Raw genomic sequence first — 22,452 nt, forward strand, 5'->3', positions numbered from 1 at the left:
CTATTTTAAAGGGAAAAAATGCGGGTGGCCCAGCCTAAGGTTGCCCATTATGGAACCGGCCCAGTGGGCAGATGTCCCCCTGCCAGCCTGCCCCTGCTTGCATTAAATTTGTGTTCGGCTCCGTACATACTGGTGTTAAACCTTTGCATTTAAGATGCATGTCTAATGCTGCTTAAAATAAAATTGAAGCCATGTAATTTTAGTCATATATAATCCATCAAAATACAAAATGCATAGATCACAATATGGAAGTCTACTGAGACCTGGGTAAATTTTGGCCCATTTTCTTCCTGAAGTTTGTGATCTAGGGCAAAACATGTTCTCTGATCTGCCCTAAGGCTTACCCTCCTTTCACTAGGAAGGTCTATAATGGTATATACAATGGACTTCTGGGCAGATTTTAAGTTATTTTTACTACGATTATTGCAGCCATATTTTTGTAGCATGAATTGAGATCTCTAGAATATAAGTAAAAGTTTTGCTTTCATGAAATGTGACCATCTCCCTTGTTTACAGACCCCAACGCAGTAGTACCAGAACATGTTACAACTAGCCGGCCAAGTAAAGAAGCGGATAATACTGGAAAACTGGCAACAGTTGGACCATGGCTCAATGTAGGAGAAGACCCTGGGAAGCCAGGTGAGCTCCATAACCCCCTCCTGTTCAGCGCATACAGTGTAGAAACTCATTTTCTCTTGCTAAAGATGACGTGAAGGCATTGGGGAAAAATAACGTTTTACATTTCTCAAGATACCCTTGTGTAACATCCCAAATGTACAGTGCCGAAATAAATATAAATATATACACACGCAGAGACTACATAGTTTTGCCGAAGTCTCTTTCCTGCCAGAATGACTTCTGCCTTCACCTGCCTTGATCTGTTTTGAGGATGAATGGAAATGATTCATAACCTTTAAGTTGCTAATGTTAAATTAAACCGTAAAATGCACTCATTACAAGGAGTCATATGTGAGGTGTGTACAGTCTTGTATTTACTTCACCTCCCAGTACCAGAAGCACATAAATTAATGTGAACATTACTAAAGCAGAAGGTTTCCATCTGGTAAAGTATGATCTCTTGGACCTCTTTAATGACACCTATTTGTATTGGTTCAGGTCAACAAAGTATGTTGTACAAAGTGGTCATGTTGTAACTTGCCCTTTCTTCCTCTGATTTGTTTAGTTATATTTATCTGTGATGCATAGTATGTGTAATTATATTGTTCTTGTTAGGTAGTAAAATAACTGAAAAGCTGGTTGCTTCTACATTTTAGTTTGTATGCTTTATTCAATGTTTTGGTAGAATGTAGTTTACTTCTATGTCTGTGATATGACAACATTATGCACATCAAAATTGCTCCATAACATTGATATACTTTCAGAACCTCCACTTTAGTTTGATATGAGTGCACTACCTAAAAAGGATCAGTGATATTTTGACATTTTTGCCCAGAGAGCATCATGTAACAAGCATCTGGCACAAATATGTATGTGCATGTGACACATAATATCCCTAATTTTATAATTATACTAATTACCCATGTGACACAGCCTTTCATGGAAGGAAAAAAGTGATAGCTGAACACCCAGTATTCGCAGTATTGTAACTTGGTGTCATTTTTATTACTGTATGTTTGTTTTGTACTTCTGAAGTACATTACACAGATTCTGCAACTGTGCATGTGAATAGTCTGTCCTGTACCTGACATCCTCTTTATGTTACAGATACTGTGAACCAGGCCAATAAACCGTCCTCTGGAGGGGCAGTTGACAGCTTCTTCAACTCAAAGGTTGCTGTTTTTGCAGCAATTGGTGCTGGATGTGTCATCTTTATTCTCATCATCATCTTCCTGGTTGTTTTGCTTATCAAGATCCGAAAACGTCACCGCAAGCACACACAGCAGCGGGCAACTGCCCTGTCCCTCAGCACATTGGCAAGTCCTAAGTGCAGTGGAAATGCTGGGACTGAGCCAAGTGACATCATCATCCCGCTGCGGACTACAGAGAACAATTACTGCCCTCACTACGAGAAGGTGAGCGGTGACTATGGACACCCTGTGTACATTGTGCAAGAGATGCCACCTCAGAGCCCTGCGAACATTTACTACAAGGTCTGAAACCATCACAACTCACCTTGCTCCCCTTCGGTGGGATGGCTTATCAAGCACCAGGAGCACAGGCCAAAGGTCACTCTGCATTAAGGGACTCTGGGAGACAGAGCAATAAGACTAACTTTCCCTATGTTAGGTATTTTTATATAGTTTGCCCCATTATTCTGCTCCCTTTCCTGTCCAAGGGAGGGCAGTTTGGATCTGCTCCTGTATGCACTTTGCACACCTGCAGCAGTCTACCCTTATATGACATGCGATAGTTGTCTTCCACGATTCATCCTGTGGAGACGCAATGATGCAGGTAGTATTGATGGCTGTGACTTAATTATTCAGCAAAGCAATGCCCTGCACCATGGTGGCATAGGGGCTGGCATAGGCTTAGTTAACTGTGTTTGGGTTGGATGCCCTGATTTTGTATGTACTGTGCCAGATTATCAATGACACTGTCCTAAGCTTGTGCTGATGGTTATAGGGCACAAAGAGGTAACATACAAAGATTCTGTTTGGTTTCAGGGTGGTGTCATGTTTGTCCAATCTAAACCCACCCTGGCTCAATGTATGTCATGTGGTGTCAATGAATTTCTGAACAGCTGTAGACAAAGAGCCGGATAGTGCGCTATATGCATTCACCACTCATGCAAACTACCTGTGCACTGGTACATAGCACACATGCTACCTGTGTACGCATATGCACTTAATTGCACACTCCTATCAGTAGGCTGCATCTTCTTAAATACTGCTCATTTGTTCCATTATGATGAAGTTAGTGGAGTCTGGGTATAATGAGTGTTGAAAGATAGTATCACACAGATGTGGGTTATCTTGTCTGTCCTGAATCCAGTAGGCCGCAGTCAATGGACATTACACTAGAGGGTTCTTCATAATTGCTATGAATTGTACACGAGAGCCATGCCCACAGGCTGTACTAACATAGTCTGTGCCCATATCCTTTTCTGGGAAGAGTTATTTTGTGGAGAAGTAGTGGCTAAAATGTGACCCTTGCAAAGTTCTATTTTGAGGTTGGCAACAATGATCAATTTGATGTGGAATTCTGTATCGCTACAGTAATATTTCTTCCAAGAACTTTACACTTTACCATTTGCTATTTATTACTGGTGACTTTTCGTTGTGTAACCAGCATAAATTGCCTTTTCAAATACGATCACTAACAGGAAGAAATTTGCACCCATAGATCATTGTCATTCTGTTCACTCAGGAACTTGTATGATGCTGCCCTACCACCATGCAGTGCTGATTAGATGACAATGTGGGTGTCGGCAGTCTAAATGAACTATCCAGAAAGACAGCATCTCTTACTGGAGTTCTCTACACTTAACGTGCAGGCCTATATGGATCTTATTGGCATAGGACCAGATTTGGTGTAAACTTAAACCAAATCAGCTTTTAAGCAGTTAGTAAATTAAGAGTCTTCAAACCTTGGATGCATTTTTGCCCATAAGTAAATCTAGTTAATAATATACTGTATCCAACATTCACTGTGTTTGTGCCAACTTGATGGAAGCAGTGAATGGAATGTTCCTGGGTAAAGATTTAAGATGCATTGTCACGCATCCATTCAAGATCTGACATCTAGTCATCTTTCAGTGTGCTGCATGGTTTTTGGACCACATCAAATGAAAGGAAATTGTGGATCAATGTAACAAATGTCTATGTGCAACAAGCATTCAAAGTACTCATGTAGTTTTCACTTTGCAAGTTTGCATTGGACTGATGTCCAGTGCAGTCTTGCAGTATGGAATTTACATACTTTCAGGCTGCATAGCTCAGAGGGATCACCATACACACCTGAAACATTTATGCAAAACTCAGTCTTACACATACACACGCTTGGTTCACTTGTTTAAACAATCTATATAGATATGTACTGCACTTAGGCCCCATAATTGTGGCTGCATCCTTTCCAACACAACTTCTAAATAGCTAGTGACTGTTCTAAATGTTTGCAACTCCCACATCCAATGCTATCCATTGAAGTAGAAATGCCCTTCCTTTGCTCACACTACCAACACCATGCCTCCACATAACTACCATCACCTTTCCTCACTTGTTGCCGGTTTCTGGGGGAGGGTTCTCCTTTCATAGTCCCCTTCTCTCACCTCAATACATTTCTCCGTTTTTGGCCCCGTAAATAAGCAAATGCTTATGGTTCTTACTATTTACAGACCTTTCACACACTATAATTGTGGAGTGTTATATACAGACACATGTGTATGCCAGTTCCCTTTCCACACTTAACACACCCTGTTGTAAATCCTGTTGTGGAAGTATTCCTACACGCTTGTCGGAGCACATCAGACTGAGTTGGGACATGTGCTTCAAGTCCGTCTGCTCGCTGCTTCACTGTGACATTAAGGATGTGCCCACGTTGTAACTCGCACATAGATAGCCAACACCCATTACTCATGTACTTCATCAGCACATCCATATACATTTACTCTTAATAGATTGGAGTCAACTACTTGGACTATTTAAAGATTGCGTCATGGTCTTGTGGTGGTGCCCATCACAATGTTTATTGGAACTGCTCTTTCACACTCATACTTTGTTCATGGAGTCACACATGACTGGGAACATACATAAAGTTCAGGGCTTGCTGTGTAACCTTTGCCCAAACTACTTGCCTTGCTAGTGGCACCTTCAGCAAACCTCCCTTTACTTTCCACGGGCAGCTCCTGTGCCCTGTTTTATATTCTATGCAGAGTTGGATCTGGTGTCCTTTTTGTACTGAGGCAGATTAAGGGCTTGTGTGCTCTAAGGCAGCAGCTGTCTGTCTGCTGGAGAGGGGCTATGAGACATTTTGTCTCTTGTGACAAGGAAAAAGGCCTTAAAATAGAATTTAAAAAGCACCACACACTCGAGCCTCCACCTCATGTTCGCATCAAGCACTGTTGCATGCTAAAGATTATTTTTTTATTTTGACTTCAGAGTGGGGCTTGCTGAGTTTTTCAGAGTAGGCCAAAGGTGGAAAATATTTTTAAGCTAATGACAAACAGTTACTCCTATAACGGTTCAGCACTCTTGCTTACCTTATTTTAAAGTCTCTATAGATACATACTCATTTAGATTCTAGATTGCAGACCCATTTCATTATTCTTATTTTATAGAGTTTCACAGATAGCCCCACAGATATTATGTAGGTTAGGAGCAGTTAAGATCCTAAACAACTCTCCCTTTTGGTGGATATATGAATATGGTTTTGCTGGTCACTTTCCAAATCTTCATATTTTGGCGGCTGGACCTTGTTTTATCTGCACAAAATTCTTACTGCAGCCATGTGTTTTGTTTTTTTTTGTTTTTTAACCAGAACGGAGCCCCATGAATCCTTGTCCGACACCTAAGCACCATGTATATATGTGAAAATAAAAGGTGAAATTTAAACTTATTAGCACCTTTTTCATATTTCAAATTTTCATTCTGTACCTTAAGAGATTAACTTTGATATTTTTTTTGTAAATAATGTGGTTTTTGAAAGGAATACTATAAAGCTGTTTTTGTATAAACTCCAGATTTATTTTCACTTGTTTTCTTAGTCAAATAGTTGTTTGTTTTTAGGTCTTTTTTTTTTTTTTTTTTTTTTTTTTTTTTTTTTTTTTAAACATCCCATACATATCTATTCAATCATAAATCAACTTGAAAATGTATTCACAGGATATGAAGCAGGCTTCAGTGAAAGTTTTATTAGTTAATAAGCGACAATGGAAATTCTGGATGTAAAATATCACTAATCAGATTAATGTAGGGGTAGGTAATCACTGTCTGGGGAAACATGTGCATCTGTTGGAAATGTGTGCACACGTTTAGGATCTAGGATCCTAAAGACATATGAGCCTTTAACTGCTGCCCTAGTTGTGAGTCTAAAACCAGTGCTTAGGGAAACTTCAATCCTATCTAAGGAATATGTTCTGATTCTGGACTCTTAAATTCTTCATGACAATAGTTAAATTACAAGATGCACATATACTAACCCCATTCCCTCTTGCCTTTCCAGATTCCATGCCATGAATTTCTTTTATGACTCTTGTAACATATTAATGAGATTTAAGCTGTTTTGAGTGTCCTTTTTGGAGTCTAACACTAAACACATTGGTTTGTGTGCACCTAGGATGTGCAAACAGTCCATTGAAAATGGTAGTTAATGCCAACTCTGAGCTAGTGGGGAAAAACAAGGCCCTTTGCACTTGTGAAACTTAGGGAATGCTTGTAAGCTATTTTCCACCCATTGTAGATCATCTAAATATTTCAAGTATGCAAACATTTTGATTTTGTGCTGTACCTGACACATGGTTGCGTCTGTCATTGTACATACAGAATGTCTAGATCCACCCATAATCCTGTGCTTCTCCACAAAGGTCACATTTTACAAACCCAGGGAACATGACTTTACTAAAAAGGGAAAGTCTTCTGTGAAGTTCTAAATGACCCCCATTGTGTGTTTACAGTGTAGCAAAGAGCTGATGGATACTTGGTGGGAACATTGAATGGTAAAGCAAGCCACTTGTTTCCCCTCAGTATTGCTCCTGTCCTATGCTCAGCCGCAACCACATTGCAGGCTCTTAGATATTTGATAACACACAATTGTGATAAGATTGTGGTAATATAAAGACCTGTCTTTGTTGTTTTGTTTTTTACACTGCAATACATTGTTGGGTCTGGTAGCAAAGGTGGCTAAAATAATTATTATAGGCAATAACTATTAAATTTGACAATGTTATGTAGCAAAATCTGAATCCCAAATGTTCATCTTCCCAATATTTTCTGAAGCCGGCAATTCTTTGTAGTCGGGGGTTAATATGCAATAATATTTCTCCTGAGTAATGCAGGCTGTGGCACAATCTTTTCCCTGCCCACAATTTTTCCTCTTAAATGTGTGTTCAGACATAGGGTTAACATCCGGGTAAGACTCTTACAAATATACCCACCATATTTGCTGCGTCTCTCAGGCAATCGAGGGCAGGTAACTTCCCACATCCTTGGATATCTTTGCTCTTTGTCACCACTGTATCCCTTTCAGCTTTGCAATGTCACCAGATACGCAGAAGAGGACAGTTTTAAAAATGGTAGGATAAACACTTTTTATATATATAAATGTAATAGAATTTTTATTTTTTTTGTTTTACTTTTTGAACTGTGCCTTTTAGACCCTGAATTCTCGGACGGAGCTTCTGGCTCCAACCTGCTATGCACGCCATTTCATGTCCGAGGCCTCTCAGCCAGGACGCTTGACTCATATCGCCTGGCGCGGGAGGCAGGGTTTGACTCCATCACTTTTAGGGAAGAGATTTCCGTGCACATATTCAGTTTTCAGTGTAAACAACATACTCTAACACTACTGTTCGCTCGTCATTCCTCAGGCACTCTGTATTTTATTTTTAAAAAAAATTTCTTCATGCCTCACTTGAGACTTACTACTTATTTCCTTTTGTTTCCTGTTGAATACATTTGACCTACAGCTCTGCCGTTTAAACTTCACCCCATGTCCATGTTAAATGCCTGGAACTCCAGTTTCCTGGAGCGATGTTGGAATCCTGATTATATTGTTAAATAAAGTTTTTTTCCTATGGAAATGGTCTTATGTTTTTTTTTTATTGAATCAAGTGTAAAGTTCTAACCCAGTTCCTGTGAATATTGTAGAAAATTTCCAAAATTGACAGCTGGGGTTTAAATTTTAATGCTGAACGTCTGTTCCTGGTCGGGTAAATATATGTGGATCTGATTTCTGCATTATAATTCAGTCAAATTTCAATTCATGGTGCTGAGCACACACGGACCAAACCTGTAATTTACATCGAGCAGCGACAGTGCACATGAGCAGCTAACATGGATGGAATCTGTCCACGTCCCTACAAACCACATGGTTATATGCTAAACTGGTTAGATGAAGATGGCACACAGGTTGATAGCTGTTATCTTGTCAGTGTTTATGGGTATGCTGGATAATGTTGATGGTGCAGCCAAGTGTTCTGCAATATTTGGCCAGGTGCGTGTGTGCCCATTAGTCATGACCGTCTGCACTTTAGCAATGGCACTGCTAGATGCCCATACCAGTGTATCCAGATGAGGGCATTGGCTGTGAGGTTTCACTATCCAAACCGCTGGTTCCCTAAATTGAAGGTTAGCTAGTTCCTTTCTATCCAGGATTGGATTATCCACATTAGTTGACTGGGGACTGCTGGATGAATGAGATCTACTAGGTATAATCAATTTACACCTAAGACCGGGCAAACAAAAAATGGAACGGTCATGCAGAGAAACTATTGGAAAGCTAACATATATTCTTATTAGAAAAATGCTAATTATTCTGCTCCTCCAAGCTATAAATTTTTATTTGTAGTTATTTGCATAAAAAAGTTGAGAAAAAGGTTAGCAATTCCAGTAGAAATGTCTGCCAAGATGTGTAGTTTGTAAGTATTTGTTTAGAAGATGTTAAAATGAATAGTCAAACTGGGCCTGTCCTAATGAATTAACACACTGCCACACACTGACATGGAATAAAATATTAGGGTGTTTTGTTAATATATAACGTGTATATATAATAAGTGTGGCCAAGATGAGCAGTTCGTTCACCCATTATGACTTACTGGAAAAACCTGAGAACGCATTACTATTTGTTCATATTCTTTCTGAAATGTGCAGGATTTCTGTGTGTGTGTTTCACCTACACTATGTTGAAGAATGGAAATACAAGTGTGACTCTAAGCATTGGACATTTTCAGGGTAATATGGAAAGTGTTCTAATTCCAGGTTCCACTGCTGTAAAACTGTAGCGACTGGTTTCTGTTTTTGCCCATGTAAGTGTGGAATTTACAAAACCCTTTGTGTGCTTCAGATTGGGTCAATTTAGCAGGGAAATAGATGAGGCATGGTTTGATTACATTAAAAACCAGAGCAGGCCAAATTTTAAGTGCCATGAAAATAAACCTTATGTCTATTTAATCTCACTTCCAGTAAAACATGGGAATGTTACTCTGCAAAGACGAAACTCATTTGCTGGTAATGACTGGGGGATGCAATATAGCTTTCTGCTAAGGTAAAGTAATCATCCAGACAGGGTCTAATTAAAGGTTAAGGCAACCCTATGCTAATAACCACAGGCTAAAGGTAAAAACAAACTGGTCTTTAATATAAAATCTGGCTTCCTCCCCATCCCCATCAATGTTTGCGTGTTTTCGAAACTCCGCTTCAGTAGCCTTTTCAAACTGGTCAGAGCAATCTGTCACTCATTTTGTTTCTATTAAAATTAGAACTGTATAGGGGAAATATGATGGAGTGTTGCTGAGGGTGAAGGAAGAGGGCGGGCTGACGTGCCTGTGCCACCCTAGTCTGTCCTCCCTGCATATTCTCAAGTGGCCACCCGAGAATCACTCATTGTCTTTAGCCTTAACCATGGGAATACATCAGGATTAAAACCTTACTACATCTTTCTTTTCACTTTGGAATGCATTTCAGTTTATGCCTCACCTTGTCACAATTTTGCACCCCCAGAAGCCTTGCACCCGATGCTGCAGCCTAGTCAGCGTTAGGGATAATCAGACCCTGCATACAGGGACTACAGTGCCTCTTATGGCCAGTTTACTAATGACAATGAAATCATGCTTTTTTTTTGGCTTTGTTTTATTTCAATATAAATATCACTAAATTAGCAGCACTCCTGTTTCCACATACTGGGCTTGAAGTGTGTCAGAGCTGCAACATAATGGTACTGATTCCTTAAGACCAGATACAAAACCAAGAAGGGCAAATTGGGGCAGACAATTAGGCCTTTGTCTACATTCTGGGTCAAATATTTCTGAAAATACTTTAATCTTTGATTGTACCTATACAAACACTGGGATTTTGGTGATAAATTAGGTCACTTTAGACCAAAGCGGTCAAAAAAAGAAAAAAAACAAACTAAGACCCATAAAGATCGGCAATCCCAATTTAAAAAAAAAAAGAAAAAAAAGAAACCCAAACCTGCCTTTAGGGATCTATCAGTTGTTGACTGGGATAGATGCTAAATCGGAGGAACTATCACCGCATTCAACATTGTATGCAGTCTTCTTCAAAGTTTGCTACAGGCCAGCCATTTGGCCCAAGCACTGGACACAGCCAGATCTTTCAGATTTCACATTACACGTGTGGCCAAATTTGACAGTGATTAGGGAGTGGACTATATGTTTACTAGCCCAAAAATGACATACGCACTGTATCATAAATAACAATATATGGGGATGGTGAATATAAAAGCATTTATTTTATTGTGCCATTATGCCATTGCTAGTTGATTATTCTGTTTTTTGCATAAAAGGGTCAATTTTTCCCAAATGTTTGGGATACAGTGATCAGGTGTGGACACATGGTAACAGATTTACAGGTACTTGAATTTAGACTCTTCCATTGTCTCACTCTTTCTCTAGCATAAGGGACATGATGGTCCTAGCAGGGTCAGAGACCGCTTGCTGTGTTTAGATACTTAGAGCACTGCCCACATATACATATTGAGCCAGTGGATTTATAATGAACAGTTTTATGAGGTGAATTTGGCATACAAGTGTTTATAAAGTACCATTTCTGAAGTAATCCTTCATGAATGATTTGTATCGCTTGTATTTAAGGTGTGTTTGACTAGGGTTAGAGAACCTTCCATCTTGACCTCTTTTACACCCCTCTGTCTCTAATTTTGAAGTGGATGAGGACAGAATGTCATAGGACTACTCCCAGCCTCACAGTATTTTAGGAAATGTGGGTTGTTCTTGTGGTAGGCATTAAACAGTCCACTTGTGTGATTGAGTAATTGCAGACAGGGCTGAATGTGGTAGCACTAGTGTCATTGGACACAGGGCCACATAGGCCTTGAGCTGAAAATGATGATTAACATATTGTCTGCCAGGGGTGGTATGGGTAGTGGTAGCGCCTCCCTCCAACCACCTCAATCTCCCGATCTTCATTTCTTACATGATGCACATGCCACTAACTAGTTCCCACATTAATCAAGGAAAGTGAAGAGTGGCAAATACCTGCCAAATATTACCCAAGTTCCTGGCTGACCAGGCATTTCCTCCCAAATAATTGTAATTCATTTATATATAGAAACCATTTTTTATATAGAATATAGAAATAAAATATATTGAACAAAATGTTAGAAACTTTTTTTAAATTGAATTTACTGATTCTGCTACCTGAGACATCTGCCATAATATACCTCATATAGGGCTACTTAGTCACTTGTGATTTACCTTGATTATGGCTTATACCTTGATATGCATACAGGGAACTTTTATGATAGACACACTATCTAAAAAATAATGATAGACTTACATGGCCAAAAGTATACGTACCCCCCCCCCCCCCAAACATCACATCCATATGTGATTATTGAACATCTCATTCTAAAACTATGGTCATTAACATGGAGTTGGTGTCTCGCTCTGCAGCTATAACTGCCTCCATTCTTCTTGAAAGGCTTTCTACTAGATTTCAGAAAATGGCTCTGGGGATTCGCACCATATTCAGCCACAAGAGCATTAGTGAGGGTCAGGCTAACAATTAGCATTTCATTCCAAAGATGTTCGATGTGGCTGAGGACAGAGTTCTGTGCAGGCCATACTTATCGATCCATATCTGTTCAGTGCTGCTTGTGGTAAGGGTGCCATGGTGGTGTACAGGAGCTGTGGATGGGTTGCAAACGTGATCTGTAGATGTGGATGATTCGGTAGTTCTTGGGTTTTAGAGCTGAGTGTTTAAGGGGTAGTAGCAGGAGTCAAGAAATAGGCTTCATCGACGTTAAACATTCGATGTAGCTCCAGATTGTAGTAATTGTACTGAGAGGTAGTATGTGAGTATAGTGTTATAAGGGAGTTATACTGCTTTTAGTGTCACCTACAAGTGGGGGAAAAGGGGGGCAGTGGGATTGGCAGGGGCAATAGGGTAAGGGTGTGTAGAAGTTGAGAATGTGGGGGAAGGAAGATCTATGGAGGAAGTGAGGGGAAAGGGGGTACAGTGTGCTGGTTTGTGTGGAGGATAGATGGGGTGTTGGGGATAACAGGTAGGATAAAGTGAGGCTGTGGATGTGCTGGAATAGTTAAGGGTGTGATTTGAAGCTGCACGGGTGGGTAGTGGGCAGGAGTTGTGCAAAGTGGTGAGTTTTTAATAGTATCAGTTGTACAGAGGATGGATTAAATAGGACTGCAGGCCAGTCAATTTTCTCCACACCAAACTCTGGAAACTATATTTTTTTTTATGGACCTCACTTTGTGCATTGGAGCATTGTCATGCAGAAACAGGAAAGGGGCTTCACTAGAATGTTATTGTATGTTGTAGAATTAAGATTTCCCTTCACTGGAACTAAGGGACGCAAGCCAAACCATGAAAAACAGCCCCAGACAATTATTCATCCTCAACTAATCTTTATAGTTGGGATTGCATTTGGGTAAAAAGTGTTGTTCTTGCATCTGTCAAATCCAGATTAGTCTGTCAGACTGCCAGATGACACAGCACAATTTTTCAGGCCAGAGATCGCGTTTCCACTGTTACAGCATCCAATGGTGGTGTGTTCAGCCAATCCAGACGATGTTTGGCATTGCGTATGATGATCCATGGCTTGCTGCTCCATGAAGCTCCCAATGTACAGTTCTTGTGCTGACATTGCTTGCAGAGGCAGTTTGGACTCGATAGTGAGTGTTGCAACCTAAGACAGACTGCAACGTGGTTAAACATCCGGTGATCCCTTCTGTGAGCCTGTGTGGCCTGCCACTTCCTAGCGGACCTGTTGTTGCTCCTAGGTGTTTCCACCTCACAATAACAGACCTCACAGTTGCCTGGGAAGCTCTAGTAGGGTATAAATTTAACCAACTGATTAGTTGGAAAGGTGGCATCCTATGACTATGATAGTGCCAAAGCAGAACCCATTCTATTGACAAGTTAACAAAACTTTTCTATTTTCTCTTGTACAAAGCAATATGTGGTAGTCGAGACTGATGGGATTTCCTTCCCTTACCTTGTTCTCCAGACACGAGTCAGGTTCTTTTTTTTGTTCGGATATCCGGTGGTCAAGAGATAAATACTTCAATGAAAGGGACAAGGATTGGTCAAATAACTTGGGTTTATTAATAATGCGGTAAAGATAATTTTGGTAAGCCATCGCGCCAATGACCCCTTCAACATTAACCTTCAACTAAAACATTTGGTGCACCAATATTATCCCTGGTAACGTTACCATATTTTACACTCGGTCCTGGGCTGACCTGTGCGCAGGAATTTTGTAGTACATTAGATCTGTCAGCATGGAGGAAAGCAAGTGGAGGAATCTGTGACAAAGGTGATTTGCAGACCTACTGTACTTTCAACTAGAGTTCCTTCATATGATGGACTTCCAGCAGTAATACCTCTTATCTCTCTCAGCCTGTTCCTGAGGTAGTGAGCAGCTACATGGAAAGATTCAACTCAGATTTCTTATCTCTCGGTCTGTCTTCTTGTCACTCATAAACCTCATCTCTCTCCCTCAGAAGTCTAGAACTTTCCTCTCCCCACTGCATTCTGGGAGTTCAGTTATTACCAAACTCAGTGGACTTGTTGCTATGACACAAACTCCTCCTTCCTGCACATCCTCCTGGCTACGACCTTTTCAGTTCAACTGTCAACTGCCATTCCCACTGTGTCTCTCAGCCTCTATTAACCCCTTGTAGCCCTGCATTTCAAAAGCGTTTATGTACTTCCTCTGTGCTGTTTAACAGGGTTTTGGGGCACCACAAATACTCTTTCTGACATCATGGCTAATGTACAATTCAGGTCCTTTCCATTGGCTTGTGTTCAAAGCAGGTGTAATTCTGGTGGATAGTGTAAAGAATTAAATAGTTCCTGGTGACTAGTATACACCTCAGTCCTTATACTTTTACACTATAGATTCGCTACGGTGCAGACTGCAGTACCTGGGTGTTAACTAGAGACTTTGGCCAATGTGTTTATCCTTGTATCATTGCTTCTGTATCCCTACTGTAGGCAGTTCTTGGAGCAGTGCTCTGCTTCAGAATTTTAAGATAATTGTAGTTCTAAGCCTCAACAGGTAGTCAAGGAAGGTTGTCCTGGTCATCTAGGAGCGGATGTGAGACACATAGCGCTGTATGGTTGTACAGGTGATATGTACTTCCCTGGGCCAAGGCTATGTGTCCAGTTTCCAGCTTCCATGATACATGGATAATGGGGAACTGGATAAGGTCTTCTAAACCCATGTTGTCCAGATGAAAAATGGGCAGGTGGAAACTGTAGCCTTACGTGTGTCCGCTGCTAAGCAATATAAATGTGTCTATGGATACAAAACTGTAGAAAATTATTGTAAGTAGCCGTCCAAAGGTGAGAATAGCCGCTAGCATACTACTCCCCCCTTCCGTCTGCTTTCAAATGTTGCCAGCCAGCCAGCCAGCCAGCCTGTAAAGGCTTATTTGGTTGTGGTGAAAAAACAACTGTATCTTATTTTACCATATCACTGTTAAGAGGGTGAGTGTTCAGATGTTTTAGCCAGATTGTAGACCTCATACTTTTATTGTGCTATATATACACCGAGTAACACTAAGCAGGACAGGTCAGTTAATTGTGAAGCTCGTTTTGTTAAAAATAGTAATGAGCACGAGCCCACTCAGCTTTACATTTTGTTCGACCCAGAAATCCTTGACACCCAGGTGACATAAAATTTGTCAACTTGTAATTGTCATTCTTTATGTTTTAGGTGTTAAGTACAGTCAAAGGTGTATATTCCTACTAATCCTGTTAATCTAGATGCATTATGAGACTGCATTCTCAGAATATATACATCCTGAGTGAACGATTTCTGTCTGGAAAACCCTTGACATATGAGAGCCCTTTTTACACCTAATGCTTACTAGCACAGAATGTTATGGAAGTAAACCCTTTTGAGTGGTAGATCACCTTCCAGTGCATGGTCTTCATTATTTTGCTCAGCTGCTTCTGAACAGAAGTCTTTTAAATAACCCGCTTAGAACAGATGAAACTGTAAAAGATAGGAATTTGCTCAGAATATAAATTAAGACTAATTAAGCTTACACTAAAACTCTAGAACTCATGCAGTAGAAATCAATTAACAACAAGGACTGTGGTGTAATTGAATTAATCTGCAGTGAGTAGCAATCAATATGGGGATCGAGTCTGGTTCATGATTTCTATCCAGTTTAGGTTTATCTGCTGTCTCCAGTGTCCTGGGCCTGTATGCATTGATCCAGGAAAGCAATGGTAAAATGTCTCTTCATACTCTTTCACTTCAATAAAACAGGTTTTAAAGGTCTACACATCATGTTTAAGAATGTCTTCCAGATACTTGTTAATAGTAGCAGTCTATACAGAACTTTTATATAAAAAAATAAATGCTGCACAGAAATCGAGCAAACAAAATTCTGCAGGAAGATTTTCTCACTACACCTATATTATTTTTTTGTGGATTCTAGAGATGTGCACAGACCACCGTGTTTTGGTTCAAAAACCATCTTCGTGTTGGTTTTGGCCAAAAATCTTAATGTAGTTTGATTTTGGATTTAATTAAAATTTCTGAAAGTCATTTCTAATGATCTCTTCACAACTCTTCACCAACTTTCTTTGTGAAACCAGTGATACAAAGAGTAGCTTGCCTGTGAATATTCTGACATTGCATGCTGGCTCCACTATGCTGAAAGGATGAGGAGGAGTATGGTGAAGCTACCAATGCTGCTGATGGCGATACACCTACCCAGTGGGCTGTCAAGGTTATGTAGTCTTTGGTATGACCACTACCACTTGTCCACATATCTGTATTTAAATAGACAGTCAGTGCAATGGCAATTTCTAAGGTCTGAATTACTTTTTGTTAGAGATGAGCGCACTCGGATTTCTGAAATCCGAGCCCACCCGAACGTTGCCGATCCGAGACAGATCCGGGTATTGGCGCCAAATTCAAATCTGAAACTGAGGCTCTGACTCATAATCCCGTTGTCGGATCTCGCGATACTCGGATCCTATAAATTCCCCGCTAGTCGCCGCCATCTTCACTCGGGCATTGATCAGGGTAGAGGGAGGGTGTGTTAGGTGGTCCTCTGTCCTGGTAGATCTCGTGCTGTCCCTGTCTCTGTCCTGTCGTGCTGTGTGCTGTCCTTCTGAGGTCAGTGGTGCTGCTGGGTCCTGTGCTCTGTCCTTCTGAGGTCAGTGGTGCTGCTGGGTCCTGTGCTGTGTCCTGTTCAGTCCAGTGGTGCTGTGTCCTGTGCTCTGTGCTTCTAAGGGCATAGTTATTTCCCCAATATTCCCCTGTGTTTAAAAAAATAAAAAAAAGTTATTTAAAAAAATACCAAAAACTAATTTAATTTTTTTTAATTACCACAAAATTTGCACAACCAATCCTGCAGTATAAGCCCATTGGTACTGCAATATTACCAAGTTCACACATTCAGCAGTAAAAGTCCAGTGGTGCTGTGTCCTGTGCTCTGTCCTGCTGAGTTCCGTAGTGCTGCTGGGTCCTGTGCCGTGTCCTGTTCAGTCCAGTGGTGCTGTGTCCTGTGCTCTGTGCTTCTAAGGGCATAGTTATTTCCCCATTATTCCCAAGATTTTAAAAAATAAAAAAAAAGTAAAAAAAAATTAAAAATTAAAAATTAAAAAAAATATATATAATTATAACCAAATTTGCAAAACCAATCCAGCAGTATAAGTCCATTGGTACTGCAATATTACCAAGTTCACACATTCTGCAGTATCTTGTGCTACATATAATGGAGACCAAAAATTTGGAGGATAAAGTAGGGAAAGATCAAGACCCACTTCCTCCTAATGCTGAAGCTGCTGCCACTAGTCATGACATAGACGATGAAATGCCATCAACGTCGTCTTCCAAGCCCGATGCCCAATCTCGTAGTACCGGGCATGTAAAATCCAAAAAGCCCAAGTTAAGAAAAAGTAGCAAAAAGAGAAACTTAAAATCATCTGAGGAGAAACGTAAAGTTGTCAATATGCCATTTACGACACGGAGTGGCAAGGAACGGCTTAGGCCCTGGCCCGTGTTCATGACTAGTGGTTCAGCTTCACCCACGGATCTTAGCCCTCCTCCTCCTCCCCCCCCCTACAAAAAATTGAAGAGAGTTATGCTGTCAGCAACAAAACAGCAAACAACTCTGCCTTCTAAAGAGAAATTATCACAAATCCACAAGGCGAGTCCAAGGATGTTGGTGGTTGTCAAGCCTGACCTTCCCATCACTGTACGGGAAGAGGTGGCTCGGGAGGAGGCTATTGATGATGTAGCTGGCGCTGTGGAGGAACTTGATGATGAGGATGGTGATGTGGTTATTGTAAATGAGGCACCAGGGGGGGAAACAGCTGATGTCCATGGGATGAAAAAGCCCATCGTCATGCCTGGTCAGAAGACCAAAAAATGCACCTCTTCGGTCTGGAGTTATTTTTATCCAAATCCAGACAGGGTTTTTAATATATATTGTGGTGACCCACTCCTCTACGCAGTCCAGGTACATTTATTGGTGCGAATCATACAAGTTCAGGGTTTTTAATATATATTGTGGTGACCCACTCCTCTGCGCAGTCCAGGTACATTTATTGGTGCGAATCATACAAGTTGATGGTTTTCTTATTATATATATTGTGGTGACCCACTCCTCTACGCAGTCCAGATACATTTATTGGTGCGAATCATAAAAGTTCAGGGTTTTTAATATATATTGTGGTGACCCACTCCTCTACGCAGTCCAGGTACATTTATTGGTGCGAATCATACAAGTTCAGGGTTTTTAATATATATTGTGGTGACCCACTCCTCTACGCAGTCCAGGTACATTTATTGGTGCGAATCATACAAGTTCAGGGTTTTTAATATATATTGTGGTGACCCACTCCTCTACGCAGTCCAGGTACATTTATTGGTGCGAATCATACAAGTTGATGGTTTTCTTATTATATATATTGTGGTGACCCACTCCTCTACGCAGTCCAGAAAGATACCTCGTTGCAACGTTTTGGACTAATAACTATATTGTGAGGTGTTCAGAATACACTGTAAATTAGTGGAAATGCTTGTTATTGAATGTTATTGAGGTTACTAATAGCATAGGAGTGAAAATAAGCCCAAAAACTTGATTTTTAAACTTTTTATGTTTTTTCCCAAAAAAATCCGAATCCAAAACCTTAAATCCGAACCGAGACCTTTCATCAATTGTTTTGCGAGACAAATCCGAACCCCAAAAATAATGAAAATCCGGATCCAAAACACAAAACACGAGACCTCAAAAGTCGCCGGTGCACATCCCTACTTTTTGTTTAACCTTCCAATACAGCTGAGGAAGTGCTCTTAAGTGAGATGGAATTTGGTAGCATGGACATATGACCTCAACTAACTGGCTAAAATCTGATACATTGATTCCGGAAATTGGACGCACATCCAATCCTAACAAAGCTGTTATGACTTTAGTGAGTCCTTGATCACCTTCTGAATAGATGTATCGCTCCCAGCAGCAGCAGCTGTAGTATGCAAGGATGTCTCTTGGGAATTAGGGATTGCATTATGGGAGTCAGTTGAAATTGGAAAATTGAATGCTGGACTATGTACTAATAATGATGAAGGTATTGGCGGTGAGGTGTCTATATTTTCGGCTGGTACCTGATGGGCTAATTACTACAATTTTCCACCTTTTCAAAAACTATTTGAATGAATGAACGCTGTAAATAAGGTAATAGGGTGGAGGAGCCTAGATGATCAATGTCCCTACCTCTACTTATTGTGGCATCAAAAAGGCTACAGGTGCCTTGACAAATGGGTTGGCATAAAAATATTTGCACACACAAGAGGTGCTTTTCTTGGTCTTCTACCCTGGCATGGTAATGTGCTTGTCATGGGCCTGAGCTGGTACCACTGGTAGCTGCCTTACTTCAACATAATCATCATCTGCCTCCTCATTATCTTGTTCAAGTACAACACATTCATTTTCAGATCCACAAATATCCCCTCATTCTCTCTTGCACATTTGCACAAGTTCTAGAGTAGATTTCTCAATATTTTTGTGTCATCATTACTACTACTCATCCTCACATTTCCAAATGATTGAGAAATTTGTAAAAGAAGGCTGCTCTATAATTAGAGTAGACTCACATATAGCACTCTTTGATACCATTAGACCAGTGATGGATAACCTGTGACACTCCAGGTGTTGTGAAACTACAAGCCCCAGCGTGCTTTGCCAGTAGATAACTAGCTGATAGCTGGCAAAGCATGCTGGGGTTTGTAGTTTCACAACATCTGGAGTGTCACAGGTTAGCCATCACTGTATTAGACTCTCCTCAGGATTCTGTGAGTACCTGTGTTGTTCATCAGCCTCAGTGTTCTTTTCATGCACTGATGTGGCTGTTTTGGAGGTGACAGCTACACTGAGCAAGAAGACGGTGCATAGGAAGTTAAGGAAAATGCATGCTCTGGTTGAGCACTCTTTTTTGCAATGGGCATTCTAGTACATGTACCAGCAGCAGCAGCAAACAGTGGACATAGTCTGAGCTTTGTCTTACCACTGGTGTATGGAATGTTAGCTATTTTCATTTTTGGGGACAAATCACTACATTGACCAGAACTTCATTCTTAATGAAGAGCTGATGTTTTCTTTGAGGTTGAAAAACAGTATTTGGATTTTGACCACGCTTTCTTGAACTTTCTTCACAGTACTGGTACTGGGGTGCTCCTGTAGACTGATCCATGGCTAACAAGAGGAGTACTGCTACTTGAAGTTGGAGCTACTTGTAGCTGCCACCACACACCAGTTGGACACCCAACCCAATGAGATAGGGAAAGGAATTAACATCTTCTCCTATGCTCCACAATATAGTTAAAATTTAAACAATTTGGTTCTTGAATAAAATTTAAGAAAGGGGGGGGGGGCTGTGCTGTACGGAGTCAAAGAACACCCTGTTTTTTGTCCGCTTATATATATATATATATATTTATAAAATTCATTGCTATCATTTGTTCCATCCTTTATTGCAAAGGAAACCCAAAACATATTTTCAGTTTCAAATATTTTGCATTTTGTTGTAGTATTTGATCTATGTTACTGAAAGTTTTGGCCAATGCCAGACTTGATAAATGCCCCTCACTGTGTTTTGAGAGGTTTATAGGATGGTGTCCCAGAAGATGTTCTGGTTTCTTTTAAAGGCAGTCATATTCTGGGCAGATAAAAATATTCATGGGAATTAATGAGAGTGAACACAGCCAATGTACTGGCAGTAGCACGCTCACAGCACTCATGAGAAATTTCTTGTGACATCATTAAACTGAAGGAAGCTTTCAGTTTTCAAGCCAAGCTCCAGATTGACTCTCATGAAACTAGTGGTGCATGATCTGTAGCCCATACAAACACCTCGTGTAAATAATGTCTAAAGCACTATTGCAAGACATGCCAGATAAAGAGGGAGGGGCTTAGTCTTTATTAGCATATTGCATACAGAATGTTGTAGAGATTCTAGCTTGACAGTGTTAGTAGTAAATGGTAAAGTCACATTTTACATAAAAAATGTATTAAACACAAATTAAATGAAATAACATGAAATTAAAATAAATGAATTTAAATTAAATACAAACATCTGTTCTTCTTTTCCCATTTAAAAATCCAATGGCATTATTTTATTCTTTAGTAGATGAAATGGAAATGACAATTAAGTAATGGGAATAGATGGCTGCGACTTCATACAATATAGCCGCAATGTTAATGAAGTACTCTCAGCTGGAGGGGTCAATACCCAATTATACAATCAAAAGCGGCTACTTAGTGCAGCCGATAGTCATCATTGTGTATAGTTGCACCAGCCCTCCAACACCTGTAAGAGATATGTCTCCTGACAGGCGTATCTGCTTATCTGTCCATCTGAGTCATATTTAGGTGAACATACCCTTACTGTACTTGGCCTATGTTTGCCCATCTCTTCCCTCCTCCCTTTTGCCTCTCCACATATAAGGAGACACAAAAGATTACAAACGGATGTACACATAAGCATTTTGTGTGCGCATGCATAGTGCGAATACGTCAATCTTACACCAAAAAAATCCAGATGTACGTAACGAGCCCCAGTGACTATATCCCTATATTATGGACTAAAGCTTCAGATGTCTAACCTGGCAGCAGAGCAGAAGTAATAGAAAAATCAAACTGAGAATTTATTTTTATTCATTTATTACCATTTTTTGTTGAAAGTCCTTACACCTATTCAGGCAAATTAGGAGGTCAGGGTGATTTCAGTAGGGTGAAGGGAGGAGTGTTGGGTGCCTGTAATGGTACTTTTCCTGTGGCTTGACCGTGAGTGTGCCCTGCTGGCTTCTAACTGGCCACTAACAACCACTAAAAAACTAGTCCACGATCCTGGTGTCCTTTCTGCTGATGTGGGACACTCCACATCACTGGAGCGGTAAAGACAGAGCAGCACTGATGAGGTGAACAGTGTCGGCAATATCATAGGCTATTTTTATGTGTTTTTTATGTCCTTTATTAAACATGAAATGAAAGTATGCAAACTCAGTTAAACAGTCAGTATATAGCCACTGCCACTGTATACGTCTACTGCTGGTAAATTGTACTTGACATGGGTGTTATTGGTGACTTTATTGGGCAATACTGCTCTGGGTGATATTAATTGGCATATTTACTTCTTCTGACGTGCATGTTTACTACTAGTCACATTGTTTTGGCATTACTGCTACCAGTGACAGAATTGACTATTAGTACTACTGATGACATAATTGTTTATTTTACCAGTGACTTATTACTGGACAGTATTGTTACTGCTATTCATATAACTGGACATTTCTGCTTGTGCCAGCATATTACTTGGTCCTGCTGCAACTACTGGCATATTACTGGGCATTTATACTATGTGTATTACCTTTGCTGGAGGAAGTGGATTCTGTTATACCCCATTCATACTGCACCAAAATCCCGGGTTTTTCCCGGGGCGAACTCAAACGACCCGGGTCTTGGTGCAGTATGAATGGTACAAGTCCAAAATCCCGGGCCTAAAAACCCGGGTGTTCAACCCGGGATTTATCGAGGGGTAATTCCCGGGTCGGACCCGGGTCGCCTGCACTAAGAATGGTGCAACCCGGGTTTTTCAACCCAGGTTGCACAGAAAACATGCTGATTGGCTGTCTGACTGTCTATGGAGGATGATGTCATCGTTGGAAGCCCGTGGAACATTGTAGAAGCTTTTTAGGAGAGATGGTGGATGGTGTTCTCAACATAAAGCTGAAGCAGAAGCGTTTTTTTTAGGGAGAAAATTGCTTTTATTAGTTTACAAAAACAGTGTTTATTTACAGCAATTATGACACACTGGA

At 40.5% G+C, this 22,452-nt stretch overlaps 1 protein-coding gene across 2 annotated transcripts in view; it reads left to right on the forward strand.

Moving 5' to 3' along the window:
- Positions 1 to 22,452, forward strand: part of EFNB1 (ephrin B1) — a 189,429-nt gene that overhangs the window by 45,078 nt on the left and 121,899 nt on the right. Inside the window, exons 4-5 of one of the 2 annotated variants that reach the window (XR_012678892.1) lie at positions 517 to 639; positions 1,726 to 3,758. Coding sequence is in view for 1 of the 2 variants with exons in the window: in XM_075184525.1 (XP_075040626.1) it covers positions 517 to 639; positions 1,726 to 2,117 (515 nt within the window). In the remaining variant the exon portion in view is untranslated. Of the gene's footprint in view, positions 1 to 516; positions 640 to 1,725; positions 5,716 to 22,452 lie in introns of those variants that run through there. The other variant, XM_075184525.1, reaches the window with a different exon arrangement.

Source organism: Mixophyes fleayi, chromosome 9 (genome assembly GCF_038048845.1).
Source record: "Mixophyes fleayi isolate aMixFle1 chromosome 9, aMixFle1.hap1, whole genome shotgun sequence".
Lineage (NCBI taxonomy): Eukaryota > Metazoa > Chordata > Amphibia > Anura > Limnodynastidae > Mixophyes > Mixophyes fleayi.